Source organism: Heptranchias perlo, unplaced genomic scaffold (genome assembly GCF_035084215.1).
Source record: "Heptranchias perlo isolate sHepPer1 unplaced genomic scaffold, sHepPer1.hap1 HAP1_SCAFFOLD_47, whole genome shotgun sequence".
NCBI classification, from domain to species: domain Eukaryota; kingdom Metazoa; phylum Chordata; class Chondrichthyes; order Hexanchiformes; family Hexanchidae; genus Heptranchias; species Heptranchias perlo.
This window is the reverse complement of record NW_027139484.1, coordinates 7,393,789-7,412,315: the sequence shown is the minus strand read 5'-3', so window position 1 is coordinate 7,412,315 and position 18,527 is coordinate 7,393,789. Positions and strand designations below refer to the sequence as shown.

The following is an 18,527-nucleotide window of genomic DNA, read 5'->3' as shown; positions in this document are numbered from 1 at the left end:
TGAAGGGGCGTTCGGATTTAAACCTGGAGCGCGGCCGGTAAAAGGGGAGGGACACAGAATCGGCCAAAAATGTTCATATAATGAGACCAGGAATGGTTAAAAATTGAAATGTTCATATAATGAGACCAGGAATGGTTATAAATTGAAATGTTCATATAATGAAACCAGGAATGGTTATAAATTGAAATGTTCATATAATGAGACCAGGAATGGTTATAAATTGAAATGTTCACACTTCCACATTCAGTCCGGGTCTCGTTCCCTGCAATGACTTCAGTTGATTCTTTCCGTTTGAACTGAACTGATTCTCCCCCAGCCTGAAACAGATTAAAGATTAAACAGGAAATAAACAGATTGAACAACAGTGTGAATAACAGGGAGACTGGGGTTAATATTTCAATAATAATTACAGACAAATATTATCCATAAAAGGCAATGAAACCCTTTGATATTTTATTTAGAACATTAAACATTTACACAGTATTATTTATATGATGATAGGTTGAGGAATGTTGATGTAAAAGGGACCTGGATGTCCTTGTACACCAGTCACTGAAAGCAAACATGCAGGTGCAGCATGCTGTTAGGAAGGCAAATGGTGTGTTGGCCTTCATTGCAAGACGATTTGAGTACAGGAGCAAGGATGTCTCACTGCAGTTTGCAGGGCCTTGGTGAGACCACACCTGGAGTATTATGTCCAATTTTGGACTCCTTACCTAAGAAATGATATACTTGGCAAAGGGGGAGTGCAGCGAAGGTTCACCAGACTGATTCCTGGGATGGCAGGACTGTCGTATGAGGAGAGCTTTGGTCGACTCGGCCTGTATTCACTCGAGTTTAGAAGAATGAGAGGGGATCTCATTGAAACATATAAAATTCTGATAAGGCTAGGCAGACTGGATGCAGGGAGGATGTTTCCTCTGGCTGGGGGGTCCAGAACGAAAGATCACCGTCTCAGGATATGGGGTAGGACATTTAGGACTGAGATGAGGAGAAATTTCTTCACTCAGAGGGTGGTGAACCTGTGAAATTCTGTACCACAAAAAGCTGTGGATGCCAAGTAACTGAATATGTTTAAGAAGGAACTAGATAGATTTCTAGAAACAAAAGGCATCAAGAGGTATGGGGAGAGAGCGGGAATATGGAATTGAGATAGAGGATCAGCCATGTTCATATTGAATGGCGCAGCAGGCTCGACGGGCCAAATGGCCGACTCTTGCTCCTATTTTCTATGTTTCGAACACTCACCGGATCCACTTCAGATTCCTGCAGGTCAGTATGAGGGAGCGGAGAGCGGGGACAGATCGGTATGTGAAGGAGTTTGATCCCAGGGACAGACCCGTCAGTGACCGGTTTGTCCTGAGAGAGGAGACGAGATCATCGGTACAAGAATCTGTGAGACCGACATTGTACAGACTGGAGATCAGAGAGAGAGAAATAACAGGAATCAGGGTAAATGCCCAGTGTTTATTAATAACACCCTTCCCTATATTAATAAACACTACATTATTAATAACACTATTACCTATACTAATAATGTTCAGTGTTTATTAATAGCACTATTACTCATACTAATAATAATGTACCGTGTTCAGCATCCAGTTATTATAAACACAATCTCACACAGTCTGGTACTTACCCCAGTTCCTGTATTTTACAGTCCGGGTTCCTCAGAGCCGCAGACAGTAGTTTCACTCCTGAATCTCCCAGTTTATGATCACTCAGATTCAGATCCGTCAGCGACCGGTTTGCATGAGAGCGGAGGAGAGATCCTCGGTACAAGAATATGTGAGACCGACATCATCCAGACTGGGGATCAGATAGAGAGAGAAATAACAGGAATCAGGGTAAATCCCCAGTATTAATTCGTAAGATGATTACTGATATTAATAATAATGTACAGTGTTTATTAATAACACTATTACTGATATTAATAAACATTGTACATTAGTAACACTATTACTGAAACTAATAATGTACAGTGTTTAATAGTAACACGATTACTGATACTAATAATAATGTACATTGTTTATTAATAACACTATTACTGATACTAATAATGTACAGTGTTTAATAGTAACACGATTACTGATACTAATAATAATGTACAGTGTTTATTAATAACACTATTACTGATACTAATAATGTACAGTGTTTAATAGTAACATGATTACTGATACTAATAATAATGTACAGTGTTTATTAATAACACTATTACTGAAACTAATAATAATGCACAGTGTTTATTAATAGTGTTATTCATCCAGTTATTATAAACACAATCTCACACAGTCTGATTCTTACCACAGTTTCTGTATTTTACAGTCCGGGTTCCTCAGAGCCACAGACAGCAGTTTCACTCCTGAATCTCCCAGTTTATTATTACTCAGGTTCAGATCTGTCAGTGACCGGTTTGTACTGAGGGCGGAGACGAGATCCTCAATACAAGAATCTGTGAGACCGATATCCCATTTTCTGGGGATCAGAGAGAGAGAGAAATAACAGGAATCAGTGTAAATCCCCAGTGTTTATTGATAACACTATTACTGATAATTATGCAGTGTTTATTAATAACACTACGACTGACACTAATAATAATATACAGTGTCAGACATCCAGTTATTATATACACAATCTCACATAGTCTGATACTTACTCCAGTGTCTTTATTTTACAGTCCGGGTTCCTCAGAGCCGCAGACAGTAGTTTCACTCCTGAATCTCCCAGTTTATTATTACTCAGGTCCAGAACCGTCAGTGACCGGTTTGTACTGAGTGCGGAGGACAGATTCTTGGTACAAGAATCTGTGAGATCGTTATCGCAGAACCTGGAGATCAGAGAGAGAGCGAGAGCGAGAGAGAGACAGAGAGGAGCAGAGATAACAGGAATCAGAGAAAATTCCCAGTATTTATTTGTATTATTATTACTTATACTGACATTAATGTACAGTGTTCGGCATCCAGTTATTATAAACACAATCTCACACAGTCTGATACTTACTGCAGTTTCTGTATTTTACAGTCCGGGTTCCTCAGAGCCGCAGACAGTAGTTTCACTCCTGAATCTCCCAGTTTATTGCTCCCCAGTCTAAACACAAACAGACAGAGAGTGAGAAACAAACTGAATCCAATCCCCGATCTGACACAATTTCTCTCTGATATTACAGGAAACACTGAAAAATCTTTAGCAAATAAATAACCAGATTTCCCTGTCACTGACAATGAATCTCACTCTGTCCAACTCCCCATATATTCAGGGACTGTCAGTAAATGTATTTATTAAATAAAGTGCTGTCTGTGTGAAGCCTTTAAATGTCCATCAGTCCGGTCTCATTCCCTGATGATCAGAATTACCCTGCTGGAGGTCAGTGACCGGTCCCGTCATGTTTGGGGAAACTTGTCTCATTTCTGCTACTTCTTAAATCCCGGATTTTATTGGAATGGGGCGATTTTTCCCGAATTAATTGATAAAGCAGTGATTACCTGTGCTTTATGCAATATTGTATTAGTATTATGTTAATCTGTATAATATCTCGGGGTGAGTTATATTGTGAAACGGCGCTAACTGCTGGTGTAAAATCCATGCCGCAGGATTTCATGTAACAAGTAGAGTTTATTCTGTCCTGTTACAATTTTTCAATGTCCCTGTACTCCTAGTTGATAGGGGAGGGGAGTCTCTCACTTTATTCCCATTAAACCGGCCCCACATTTATTTCAGGTGCAACGGTCCCGACAGTTTTTGGGGAATTTTCAGAAGTTCCCTCCCCGAGCGGGGCCTCACACACAGGGGGCAGATAATGGGAAATTCCCAGGTACACTGCCCCCTGATTGACCCAGGAGTCAACCGCTGTGTGTGAGGCCCCACCGCTGGCCGGTGTGTGTCTGTACTCCTGGGCTAATACCAGGCAAGCCGTTAGATTGGAAACTTTTTACGGGCAGATTTTCGTTCCCAAATCCCACTGAAGTGTCGGCCTCGATTAGTGAGCGAGGGGCGTGAATCCACGACCTTCTGACTCAGAGGCACGAGAGCTGCCAGCTGGGTGAAGAGCTGGTGTGAAGGGCTGTGTCATTGATGAGTTAAGATAACGGACCGACGTCCTGCGGGGAAAGCTCAGCTCGCCCACTGGCGGTTGTCCGCCCGAAAGCTGTGTTTTCCTCTTTGTTACTGAATGTTTGGTGTTTCTGCTCCCCTCTCCTACACATGTTGACAGTCCGGTGAATGTTACTTGCCCCCACACCTCGGTAAGAGGGTGGGATGATCCAACACACAGACTGCTGCAGTTAGTGTCGGTCTACGTGTAAGTCACAGTGAGAAGGAGCCTCTTCAATGGACGTATCTCAGGCAGTGAGAAAAACAGCAACAAATATCATTTATTGCAATTAAATTATCAAACTCTTTCAGTGACCTGTATTTACTGATCCGATCAAGACTGTAAAATCCCAACTTGTTCACAAGCATCCATTTTAGATTCTCCAGTCCTCAGGGATTTACCGATCCTCTTATCATTTCTCATATTTGTGTTGAATCTGCTTCTCGATAGTTTGAGGAAGCACTGATGGTAGCAAGGGCACAGTCTTCATTCTGGGTGGAGGACTTCAATGTACTTCACCAAGAGTGGCTCGGTAGCACCACGACTGACCGAGCTGGCCGAGTCCGGAATGACATAGCTGCCAGACTGAGCCGGTGGCAGGTGGTGAGAGAACCAAAACAGAGGAAAAACCTGCTTGACCTCGTCCTCACCAATCTACCTGTCGCAGATGCATCTGCCCATGACAGTATTGGTAGGAGTGACCACCGCACAGTCCTTATGGAAATGAAGTCCCGCCTTCAGACTGAAGACACCATCTAACGTGTTGTTTGGCACTGCTGCAGTGCTAAATGGGATAGATTCAGGACAGATCCAGCAGCTCAAAACTGGGCATCCATGAGGCGCTGTGGGCCATCAGCAGCAGCGGAATTGTATTTCAGCACAATCTGAAACCTCATGGCCCAGCATATTCCTCACTCTACAATTACCAACAAGCCAGGGGATCAACCCTGGTTCAATGAGGAGTGTTGAAGAGCATGCCAGGTGCAGCACCAAGCGTACCTAAAAATGAGGTGCCAACCTGGTGAAGCTGCAACTCAGGACTACATGCATGCTAAACAGCGGAAGAAACATGCTACAGACAGAGCTAAGCGATTCCACAACCAACCAATTGGATCAAAGCTCTGCAGTCCTGCCACATCCAGTCGTCAATGGTGGTGAACAATTAAAAAAATAACAGGAGGAGGAGGCTCTGCAAACATCCCCATCCTCAATGATGGCAGAGTCCAGCACGTGAATGCAAAAGACAAGGCTTAAACGTTTGCAACCATCTTCAGCCAGAAGTGCCGAGTGGGTGATCCATCTCGGCCTACTCCTGATATCCCCACCGTCACAGAAGCCAGTCTTCAGCCAATTCCATTCACTCCACGTGATACCAAGAAACGGATGAGTGTACCGGATACAACAAAGGCAATGGGCCCCGACAATATCCCGGCTGTCGTGCTGAAGACTTGTGCTCCAGAACTAGCTGCGCCTCTAGCCAAACTGTTCCAGTACAGCTACAACACCAGCATCTCCCCGACAATGTGAAAAAATTGCCCAAGTATGTCCTGTCCACAAAAAAATACGACAAATCCAATCCGGCCAATTGCCGCCCCATCAGCCTACTCTCAATCATCAGAAAAGTGATGGAAGGTGTCGTCGACAGTGCTTTCAAGCGGCACTGACTCACCAATGCCCAGGTTGGGTTCCGCCAGGACCACTCAGCTCCAGACCTCATTACAGCCTTAGTCCAAATGTCGACAAAAGAGTTGAATTCCAAAGGTGAGGTGAGAGTGACTGCCTTTAACATTAAGGCAGCGTTTGACCAAGTGTGGCACCAAGGAGCCCTAGTAAAATTGAAGTCAATGGGAATCAGGGGAAAGTTCTGCAGTGGCTGGATTCATCCCTCGCACAAAGGAAGATGGTAGTGGTTGTTGGAGGCCAATCATCTCAGCCCCAGGACATTGCTTCAGGAGGTCCTCAGGGCAGTGTCCGAGGCCCAACCATCTTCAGCTGCTTCATCAATGACCTTCCGTCCATCATAAGGTCAAATGGGTATGTTCCCTGATGATTGCACAGTGTTCAGTTCCATTCGCAACCCCTCAGATAATGAAGCAGTCCGTGTCTGCATGTAGCAAGACCTGGACAAAATCCAGGCTTGGGCTCATAAGTGGCAAGTAACACTCGCGCCAAACAAATGCCATGCAATGACAATCTCCAGCAAGAGAGGGTCTAACCACCTCCCCATGACATTCAACGGCATCAGCATCGCCGAATTCCCCACCACTAGCATCCTGAGGGTCACCATTGAACAGAAACTTAACTGGACCAGCCACATAAATACTGTGGCTACAAGATCAGGTCAGAGGCTGGGTATTCTGCGGCGAGTGACTCACCTCCTGACTCCCCAAAGCCTTTTCCACCGTCTACAAGGCACAAGTCAGGTGTGTGATGGAATACTCTCCACTTGCTTGGATGAGTGCAGCTCCAACAACGCTCAAGTCGCTCGGCACCATTCAGGACAAAGCAGCCCGCTTGATTGGCATCCCATCCACCACCGTAAACATTAACTCCCTCCACCAACGGCGCACAGTGGCTGCAGTGTGTACCAGTTACAGAATGCACTGCAGCAACTCGCCAAGGCTTCTTCGACAGCACCTCCCAAACCCACGACCTCTACCACCTAGAAGGACAAGGGCAGCATGCACACGGGAACACATCCAACTGCACGTTCCCCTCCAAGTCACACACCATCCCGACTTGGAAATATATCGTCGTTCCTTCATCGTCGCTGGGTCAAAATCCTGGAACTCCCTTCCTAATAGCACTGTGGGGAAACCTTCACCACACGGACTGCAGCGGTTGAAGAAAGCGGCTCACCACCACCTTCTCAAGGGCAATTATGGATGGACCATAAATGCTGGCCTCGCCAGCGACGCCCTCATTCCATGAACGAATAAATAATAAAGAATAATTCGCAGACCGCCTTTAACGTAATAAACATTCCCAAGGGGATTCACTGAGAAGTAAATGGAGTAAGAAGATATCAGGAGGACTGGTGAAAACCTTGGTCAAAGAGTGGGCTTAAGGATGGTGTAAAAGGAGAAGAAGTAAATGGAGAGTCGGAGGGGATAATATGGGTTTTCAAGAGTAGAATTTCGAAGTCTGAAGGATAAAAATGGATCCCCGACCAAAGAAGGAGATATTAGGAGGGATGACAAAAGCTTGAAGCAAGAAATAGTTTTCATGGAAGGCCTGAAAGAAGGAAAGAACTTGCCTTTATATCGCGCCTTTCAAGGCCTCAGGACCTCCCAAAACAGTCAATAAAGTACATTGTGAAGTGTAGTCACTGTGGTAATGTAGGAAAGGTGACAGCCAATTTGCACACAGCAAGATCCCACTCACTGCAATGCGATAAATGGCCAGGAAATAGGCCTTAGTAATGTTGCCTGAGGGATAAATATTTGCCAGGACACCGGAAAGAACTCCCCTGCACTTTTTCGAATATTGCTGTGGGATCTTTTACATCTCCCTGAGAGGGTAGATGGGTCCACGATTTAATGTATCCTATTGTCGGAACCTCCGACAGTACAGGACTGCCACAGTACTGCCCCTCCAACAGTACTGCACTCCCGCAGCACTGACCATTCAACAGATTGAGAGTCCCTCAGTACTGGCCCTCCGACAGTGCAGCACTTCCTCAGTACTGACTCTCCGACAGCGCAACCCTCCCTCCATCCTGACCCTCCGTCAGTGTCGCACTCCCACAGTACTGACCATCCGACAGTACAGTGCTTCTTCAGTACTGACCCTCCGTAAATACAGTGCACCCTCACTTGCATTTCAGTGTCTGCATGGATTATGTGTTCAAGTTTCTGGAATTGGATTTCAATGCACAGCCTTCTAACTCACAGATGAGACTGCTACCAATGATCCACATCTGACACCTGAAAGGAGGAGAGGGAGATGGAGGGGCTTCGGGAGATCATTGAGTCGCGTGGATATGGCTGAAGGCACGGTTGTCAAAAGTAGGACAAATGGACTGCGGATGCACAAGCGATCAGAGGTGGAGGAGTAGAGTGTTCCCGAGGGGCTGTCGGACTGGAGGAGGTTACAGAGGTAGGGAGGGGTGAGGCCCTGATGATATTAAGTGTAAGAAAGAATAAAAATAAACTACAGGCTGAGGAGAATGGAATCCAATGCAGGTCAGTAAGGATTTTGGTGATTGGTGAGCCGCTCACCAATCAAAAAGCCAAGGGTGTGGATGGCATCCCTGGCAAGGATGTGCCAATTTTGTGGCCAAATATCATGACTTCCCAATTTTTAACTGGAGGAAATGGTGGGTCATCTAAAACAGAAAGTGGGTCTGACATCACAAAGACATTGGAAGGGTCAAGAGAGGCGGTGGTTTTGTCAGCGTCCATCTGAAAGCTGGTCCATGTCTGTGGACTGTGTCTCCAAAGGGCAGCATGTAGATAAGGAAGAGGAGGGAGCCAAGGATTGAACCTTTCGAAACATCAGAGATAACGGTGATAGGGTGGGAAGAGAAACTTCTCCTGGCTGTGATCAGAGAGGTGAGTGGAACCAAGCGAGGGTAGTCCCAGCAAAAGAGGCCAGTGTCCGATGAATGAAGAGGTGACGGGTGGGTTGTCTGTAGGTATGGAGATGGGGAGGGTTTTTAACTCAAGGATGAGAATTTAAAATTTAACGGATATGTAACTGGGAGCCAGTGAGGGTCAGTGAGGCCGAGCAGGACCTGGTGCTGGTTGGACAACAACGTTTTGGACGAGCTCACTTTTATGGAAGGTGGAGGTTGGGTGGCCTGTCAGGAGTGCATTGGAGGAATGGAGTCTGGAGTGGACAGAGGCATTGATGAGGGTTTCAATGGCGATGTGCTGAGGAAGGAACAGAGCGTGTGAGGGAATCACGGGGCCTTTGTGATGGAGGTCAATTTGAGGAATGAGCTCAGCTCGGTGTTACACGTGGCCAATTTTACTGGAGCCGCGAACCAATGTAGAATAAACGGGTAAACTTCTGCCGTAAAATGGCGGAGAGAGGAATGTCAATGGGACACGTTCAGTGTCCGTCCCCAAATATCACCCACAGTCATTTCTGGGCTGCAATCCTCAACCTGCCCTTTAACTGTCCTCGTGGCAGTGACTCAATATTCCTATTTTAACTGGGAAACTGCAGGAACAGAGTGAAACGGGCCTGCTTGTGTCCCTGGATTCAGACTACACTGCGGAGATTCGGTAACATTCATAAATGAATCGCCAGCACTGACCATGGACAATACAATTATATAAAAACCGTAAATGAAGCCGTTTATTATTGTCGGATCAGTCCCGTTTGAGAACAGATATAAACTTTATTCCTGAGAGAGGTCTGATTAAGATAATGTCCTGGACTTTGAGGTGTTTGTGTTTTATTCACCACATTATTTACATCGGAGTCAAAGCTGCTGATATAATGTGTTTGTTAAAGTGACTGTAACTAATAGCAATGGTCAGGGGTATAACCGTGTCAGTGGAGAATTATCCCCTGTATAAATCAGGGCTTGTTGGAATGGAGCAGCTCAGAGTGCCTGACGGAGTTGTGCTTTCCTGGTCAACAGAAGTCACTGCTTCTCAAAGAAATGGATTATCCAGTAATATTTCAGATACAAGACATTTATTATCCTGTTCTTGCAGCAATTGGAGTTCCAGGTAAGCCGATATCTCAGCTGTTAATGGTGTAAATCAGTGTTGAATCTGCTGCTCTACTTGGTGTATGATTTTTTTTCTCCTAGCGCATTTAACACAGTCACCTGGTCTGTTCTATCGGTTGAATGATGGAATATTTTAAGTCTCTGCTCTTTCGGGCTTGTCGGAGCTGCATTATATCCATAATGACCCTTTTATATCCAACCCTGGCATTGTTAATGGATTATTCTCTGTACTGAATGTATTGTTGACTAATTGTATCACTTTAACTTCCAAACTTTCGATATTGTCGGAATTACATTAGATCTGTAATGACTTTGTATATACAAAGCTGGCATTGTTATTGGATTATTCTCTGTATGGAATGTATTGGAATCAGGTGTCTGGGCTAAGAGCTGGTATCAGACCATCAGGAGCTGTTAACAGTCTCATGTTGTGGAACGAACCTGTCCTGGAATATGTTTTCATCAATGTGTTTTCAGTGATTGTATCACGGTCTCAGTGTTAAAAAGGGGCAGTGCAGTGTCCTCCCTTCCTAATAACATGCTTCAGTTTAACTGAGATTTAAATGTATTTATTGATTATCACTGTTATGAAATATTATTTTATTATGTGAGTATCTGACGCCGCTTCAGATGTCTGGTTACTGAACTGAGTTTGCTGCTGACTCTTTCACATCTCCTTCTCTGCTTCACTGTGGATGAATTCACTGACTGTCACTGGACTTCACTGTAAAATGAAATGTTTTGATGTTATGTTGTCTCAATTTGCACCGTATCTGTTGGAATCAGGAGCCCATCAGTGTATCTGTACATTAACAGTGTGATTTTGGCGTTTTGTTAATTGAACAATCCCGCCAAATATGACTTTACTTTATAATTACAGGAGAAGGAATCTCAATTATTGTGAGATCTGCCTGGGAGAGGATTTCGATTCTGTTTATTCCATGATTGGCAGATGAAGTGAACAGTGTAGGTGAACAAGTGGACAATCGGATGATCTCTAGAAACATTAAACTATTCCACAGAGGCTTCACTATTTAACAAACCGACACTGAGAATAGGATCGGTGGAACACGGGACTGGTGAACAGAATGCAGGCACAGGATGATAGGATTTAATCGGATATGAAAATGGACTTGAGAAAGAGAGTAGAGTGAGTGATAGAGAGGGCGACTGAGAGGGAAAGCGAGAGGCTGTGGTGTGAATAATTCATCAGAATGAACTGCTGAAACTTCCAGTACAATTAAATATAGAAAATGTGATTTGAAGGTGTTATTATGAAGTGCTCCTCATGTTTATATCCCTGTCAGGTACTCAGTCTGTTTTTATGAATGTTCCTTGTTTTCCAAACTTAGCACTAAATATAATTGAAATTTACTTCAAGAATAGAATCAGTAATTTATTGATTGTGATGAATTATGAGGATGCTGTGATTTTAAAGCTCAGCTGAATTCAATAAACAACAAGTTTGATATAATTAATATCCAACACAGGTTCCCTGACACCAATAACCACAGAAAGGAACTGTTGAATGCATTAGTTGGATTGTGCAAGTGGGACCGATAGATAAGATTTCCTCTAACACTCTGCAGCAATCTCTCCCTGTGAATCCCACCCTCCCCTCCCACTGCATTGAATCCTCTGTCTCCCTCCCAATCTCACTCACTGGCTCGGTCTCCAGCTGACTTTCCCGTTTAGTGCCAGTCCCTGTCGGCTCACTTAACCCAGAGCAACAAACCAGCTGCACCTCCCCCTGTCCCCTCACCTTCCCGACACTTCCCTCTCTTTCCCCATCCGTCTGGAGCCCAAATCCGGCTTTAATCCACTGGATTCCCGGTGTGTAAAACCCCTTCTCCCTTCCCCACCGGCACTGTGCCCTCACTCAGTCCTTCCACTGGATCCAGTGCTCACTTTATTCACTTTCTGTATCCATCTCCCAATTCATTATTGATCATTGTGCCCGAAAGCGCTGCCCAGGTCAATCAATCACTTTCCACCCTTCGATGCAGCAACAAAGCTGGAAATTTCACCTCAGATCCTCTCAAACCGTTGCTTTGGCTCCAGGTCTGATCAATAATTTATCTGCTTCCTTTTCTCTCTCTTACAGTTAACTTGGTGGCGATTGTGATCCTGTCCCGAGGAAAGTGCGGTCTCTCCAAATGTATCAGTCGCTACCTGGTGGGAATGGCAGTGGCCGATCTCATGGTCGTTATCATTGGTGTGATATTGAATTGGATTGGTGCGATTTATTTCCCAGGTTCATTCCTGCTCATAACTCCCGTGTGTAGTTTTATTGCCTCCTTGAGTAATGCAGCCACGGATGTTTCTGTCTGGCTCACAGTCGCTTTCACCTTTGATCGATTTGCGGCCATTTGTTGTGAGAAGCTGAAAACTAAATATTGCACCGAGAGAACGGCGGCTGTGGTTCTGGGAACAGTGAGTGTGCTGGGCTGTTTGGTGAATGTTCCCTGGTACTTTATGTATGAACCTTACGATATAATTGATGATGTTCCCTGGTTTTGTGAGACTAAACCGAGCTTCCGTACTTCCCCCGCATGGGCCGCATTTGACATGTTTCACCTCATTTTAACCCCTTGTGTCCCGTTCTGTCTGATTTTGCTGCTCAATGTTCTGACAGTCAGGTGTATTTTAGTGTCCAGTCGAGTCCGCAGGGGACTCCGGGGCCGCAGCAATGGAGAGAACCAGAGTGATCCAGAGATGGAGAACCGAAAGAAATCCATAATTTTACTATTTAGTATATCGGGCAGTTTTATACTGTTGTGGCTGACACAGGTTGTATTTTACATTTATCTGCGAATTGCAGACAATCGGTATTATTACTCCGACTCTGAGCCTGGTTTTCTCTCACAACAGACAGCAATGATGTTGCTGCTCCTCAGTTCCTGCACAAACACGTGTATTTATGTCCTGACCCAGACTAAATTCAGAGAGGAGCTGAAGAACGCGGTGAAATACCCACTCAATCTAATTGTTAAATTAGTGAAATAAAAGAAAGAGCTGAAGGGTTTCGAGCACGAGAACTAAATCCCATTTCATACTCCATCGAATCATAGAATGGTTACAGCACAGAAGGAGGTCATTCAGCCCATCGAGCCCGTGCCGGCTGTTTGTAAGAGCAATCCTGTTAGTCCCATTCCCCTGCAATTTTTTCCCTTCAAGTATTTATCCAATTCCTTTTTGAAAGCCATGATTGAATCTGCTTCCACCATACTTTCAGGCAGCACATTTTGCCAATCACCTTAAATCGGTGTCCTCTGGTTCTCGACCCTTCCGCCAATGGGAACAGTTTCTCTTTATTTATTTTATCTAGATCATAGAATCATAGAATCATAGAAGTTACAACATGGAAACAGGCCCTTCGGCCCAACATGTCCATGTCGCCCAGTTTATACCACTAAGCTAGTCCCAATTTCCTGCACTTGGCCCATATCCCTCTATACCCATCTTACCCATGTAACTGTCCAAATGTTTTTTAAAAGACAAAATTGTACCCGCCTCTACTACTGCCTCTGGCAGCTCGTTCCAGACACTCACCACCCTTTGAGTGAAAAAATTGCCCCTCTGGACCCTTTTGTATCTCTCCCCTCTCACCTTAAATCTATGCCCCCTCTTTATAGACTCCCCTACCTTTGGGAAAAGATTTTGACTATCGACCTTATCTATGCCCCTCATTATTTTATAGACTTCTATAAGATCACCCCTTAACCTCCTACTCTCCAGGGAAAAAAGTCCCAGTCTGTCTAACCTCTCCCTGGTCCTTCATGTTTTGAACACATCTAACAAATTTCCTTTCAACCTTCTCTGCTATAAGGAGAACACCACCAGCTTCTGAAGTCTATCTACGTAACTGAAGTTCTCATCCCTGGAACCATTCTAGTAAATCTTTTCTGCTCCCTTTCCAAGGCCTTCACATTCTTCCTAAAGTGCAGGGCCCAGAATTGGACACAATACTCCATTTGTGGCCGAACCAGTGTTTTGTAAAGGTTCAACATAGCTTCCTTGCTTTTGTACTCTATTTATAAAGCCCAGGAACCCGTATGCTTTTTTAATCTTTAAAGATTTATGCACATATACCCCCAGGTGTGTCTGTTCCTGCACCCCTGCAATATCTTATTTAATATGGAATATTAACATTTCACACTCCAGATGAGAAACCCATTCGGAAGTCAAACGACATCAGTCCCAATCCTTGGAAGATGCAAGATAACAACTACTTGCATTTGTCCAGTGCCTGTAAAGTGGAAAAATGGCCCGAAACACCATACAGGTGTAAGATGGCATTAACTGAAATAAATATCATCTATGAAGAGGCATTTCAGTGACATATGAATTGACATTTCAAATTAAACAGGTAGTCATTTTAATTTTACTTTCAAATCTACTGTTATCATAAAAAGTTATTCAAATCCTGAAGAGGCTGAATGGAAATAGTCATAAATCTTCAAAATATAAATGTAGAGTATCTAAAACCGGAGCAATTGGTTTTCCTTTGCATTATTAAGCTGGAAGATCATTTTCTGCTTGGATACAGTTTCCATTCATATCTAAAACCAGACAGACATCCAACCACATTAAGTTTAGTGGACCATAAAGCGGCAATGATTACTTTCCTTCAATTTACTAAAATCTATAGGTTCAAACAAGCTTTTCCAGCGCTTAATATATATTCATGCATTGTGTATATGTAGCTGTGCATGAACTGGTTTGTTGTATGTATTTTCTTCCCTTTTCTCTTCCCTCAGTTGGTGACTTTGTCCCCTAAATCTATTTCATCCACACTAGGTCACTACTATTAGTCTCGTCATGTCCCATACACCAAAGAAACCACATATGGTCTCACAGAATTTTAAAAAAATTTTCATGTTCGAATTTTTTTTAATTTTATAGGTTGGAAAAATTGTGATTATTTTGAATATGAAGACTGAGGAAATGTAAAGAAAGTCCATTTAGTGAAATCTACTGCAGTAATTGGTCCATCAGTAGCATGAACAGAGCTGGCTGAATCATAGAAAAGAAACGTGGAAAAATTTACAGCACAGGAGGTGGAAAAAGAGCTACCCAGCCGAATCCCACATCCCAGCACTTAGTCTGTCGCCCTGTCGGTGAAGGCACTTCACGTGCATCTCCAAGTTCCTTTTAAATGTGATGAGGGTTTCTGCCTCTACCTTCCTTTCAGGCAGTGAGTTCGAGACCCCTACTATCCTCTGGATGAAAAAAGTTTTCCTCAGCTCCCCTCTAATCCTTCTACCAATTACTTTAAATGCATAAAATGGTCTAATAGACCAGTCCATTGATATCTTCCTGCAGTCTACAGCTTTTCTCTTCACTATCAACCACACGGCCAATTTTTGTAACATCTGCAAACTTCTTAATCCTACCCCCTACATTTAAGTCCAAGTCATTAATATATACCACAAAAAATAATGGACCTGGTACTGAGCCCTGTGGAAGCCCACTGGAAACAGCCTTCCAATCACAAAACCCATCGACCATTACCCTTTGCTTCCTGCCACTGAGCCAATTTTGGATCCAATTTGCCACTTTCCCTTGGATCCCATGGGCTTTTACTTCTTTGACCAGTCTGCCATGTGAGACTTTGTCAAAAGCCTTGCTAAAATCCATGTGGACTATATAAAATGCACTACCCTCATCGACCCTCCTTATTACCTCCTCAAAAAATTCAATCAAATTAGTCAGACATACCTTCCCTTAACAAATCCATGCCTTTCTAAATGACGGTTTATACTGTCTCTCAGAATTGATTCCAATAATTTGCCCACCACCGAGGTTAGACTGACTGGCATGTAATTAATTGCTCTTTCCCTATTCAAACAGTACAATATTACCAGTCCTCCAATCCTCCGGCATCATGCCTACAGCCAGGGAAGATTGGAAAATGATGGTCAGAGCCTCCGCTATTTCCTCCCTTGCTTCTCTTAACAGCCTGGGATGCAATTCATCCGGGCCTGGCGATTTATCTACTTTCAATGATGCTAAATCCCTTAATACTTCATCTCTCACTATGTTTATCCCATCCAATATTTCACATTCCTCCTCCTTAACTACAATCTCTGTATCGTCCCCCTCTTTTGTGAAGACAGACGCAAAGCATTCATTAAGAACCTTACCCACATCTTCCGCCTCCATACATAGGTTATCGTTTTGGTCTCTAATAGGCCCTAACAGGATGGTAAGACAATTGGCTGTTTTTTTTAAAGCAACTTGACTACTGACTAATTTGCACAAGTGCATGCTAGTACTCAAACCTTGAATTTACGCCTCTCACATTGTGTAACATGTTTTTCAAGTTTGACTTCACAAATTCCTAGTGGTGGTGGTAGGTCAAAGGTTGGTTTGCTCCTATTAGGGAATAATGGAGCTCGAACTTGCTGTTTTCTTTCTCTGAGCCAGTGTTATCTCATGATCTATCAAGAATGCTCTTTCCCCTCAAACTTAGTACAGGCTGAAAGTAGCTTCGCATCTGACAAGTTCACTTTTTAAAAAATCATACCTTGTAAGGCATTTTAACATAGTTGGCAATATATTTTTTCTCACTAATGAGTTAATGTATGTGATGCAAGACACTCAAAACACAAGGAATTAATAATATAACTGCAAACTGTGAAAGCAGTATTCATGGAATTTGTACTGAAGTCGATTTTACACAAGTATTAAATCAGATAATCATGTTTTGAAGGATTCATTTTTCCACCCAAATAAATACCATTTTACTCAACCATGAAATTGCTTTGGACTATAACTTTTCTGTAAAGGTTATCTTGCAAACTGAACAGGGGACGGAAAGTACATTTTATATTCGCAGCACAGAGTTCTGAAATGATCTTACATTTGTTTCTGATATTATATTTTATTGACAATCTGACCTATTGAGGCAGGATTTGCTGCACACACGGCACATGAACTGTTGCTCGAAATGAAGGCACTAAAGAGCTCAGCTGGACTTCAACTAAATGGCCGCCCTGATAAATAAGCAAAGCTGGTAATCAAAGCAGATATTTGTGGTCTGATCAGAATGGGTACACTCTGAATAAATGGAGAGGGAGAATGGGAGTGAGTGCAGAGAAAGAGAGACAGAGAGAGACAGAAAGAGAGAGAGGCGGAGAGGGAGAGAGAGACAAAGAGAGAGAGAGGCAGACAGAGAGACGAACAGAGAGAGGCAAAAAGCGAGAAACAGAGACAGAGGCAGACAGAGAGAGAGAGGCAGACAGAGAGAGAAGCAGACAGCGAGAAACAGACGGAGCGAGGCCGACAGAGTGAAAGAGACAGAGAAAGAAAGACAGGGAGAAAGAGACAGAGAGAGAGAGACAAAGAGAGAGACAGAGAGAGAGAGCGAGAGACAGGGAGAGAACGACAGGGCTAGAGACGGACGGAGAAAGGCACAAGGACGATTTAAAAAGCGCAGAAAATTAAGACAGATTCACATAAAAGGGTGAGAGTGTGTGTGTGAGAGAGACAGAAACAAATAGGGGCAGAGACAGTGTTACTCAGAGATGGAGAGAAATAAAGATAGAGTTATTAAGATAGGAGAGAAAAGTAAAGGCAGAAAGAAAGCGGGTACATATAATATATATTATGAGAGAGAGAGAGAAAGCAGACATGGACGGGACGAGAGTGAGACACTGATAAAGAATTACAAAGTGATAGAAACGGAGAGGTAAATAAACAGAAGAAATCAATTCAAATTAAGTAGAGACTGAGGGAGAGGCAGAGCAGGAGAGTGTAAGACATAAACAGACAGTAACAAAAAGAGAGAAAGTGGAATAGAAAGCATGGAGAATAATGGAAAACAATAAAGAGGGAGAAATACAAAGATAAAAACAGAGATTGAAAGAAATGGAATGAAATACAGAAACAGATGCAAAGACGAGATCGAGAAGTCAACTAGAAACAGAGAGAAAGAAGTCGACAGAAGCAGAGCTGGAGAGAGTGAGAAATAGACAGAATGAAATAAAGACAGATGAAAAGGGAAGGAGCAAGATATGGATAGAAAGAAAAGGGAAAAGTAGTCCCACAGAGAGAAACAAAGGCAGAGATAGACAGAGGAAAACGGAAAGAGGGAGAAGGATACGGAGAGAGAGGTGGAAAGACTAAAAGACGGATGAAGTCAGAGAGAGCGGGGGGAGACAGAGAAGCTAGAGAGAGAAGATAGGCAGCGACGAGCAGACCGAGAGAGAGAGGGAGGCGTATAGAACTAAAAGCCAAGAGCAACAGATAAAAAAAAGATGGAGAGATAAACAGTGATGGAGACTGAAATTACAGTAGAAGTGGAAATAACAAGATAGAAAAAGATGGAGACGTAAACAGCAACAGAGGCGGAAATTACAGTTGAAGTGGAAATAACAAGTAGAAAAACAAACAGAAAATAAACAGAGATCAATGAAATGAACAGGAATAGACAGAATGAAAGACGGACAAACATATAAAGTGACAGGATGGTAGAGAGAGAAGTGAGAATAGAACACAGAAAGCATTAAATAAACAAACAAACTGTGTAATCAGCCTGGAGTGTGTGAGAGTGCTGACCAGCAGAACAGCAGCAGATGAAGCAGGCCAGACAGTTCATGTTTGTTCTGGGGTAACACTCTTGTGGATTTAATTTTGACATTTCTAATGGTGATGCCTGGAGGCTGCACAATAAAGTCACTCAGTCTTGTGTCCCTGACCCTGACCATTACTTACTGCAGGAGTTTCCCAGCTGTTCTGTGTGGTAAA

The 18,527-nt window shown here is 43.4% G+C and overlaps 1 protein-coding gene across 1 annotated transcript in view; it reads right to left on the bottom strand.

Moving 5' to 3' along the window:
• Positions 1-229: 229 nt before the first annotated feature.
• The window catches only part of LOC137313366 (NACHT, LRR and PYD domains-containing protein 3-like), a 54,226-nt gene continuing 35,928 nt past the window's right edge, over positions 230-18,527 (bottom strand). Inside the window, 7 exon segments of the mRNA XM_067979492.1 lie at positions 230-317; positions 1,249-1,416; positions 1,640-1,754; positions 1,757-1,809; positions 2,305-2,475; positions 2,657-2,827; positions 3,001-3,087. Of these exon segments, the coding sequence (XP_067835593.1) occupies positions 230-317; positions 1,249-1,416; positions 1,640-1,754; positions 1,757-1,809; positions 2,305-2,475; positions 2,657-2,827; positions 3,001-3,087 (853 nt within the window).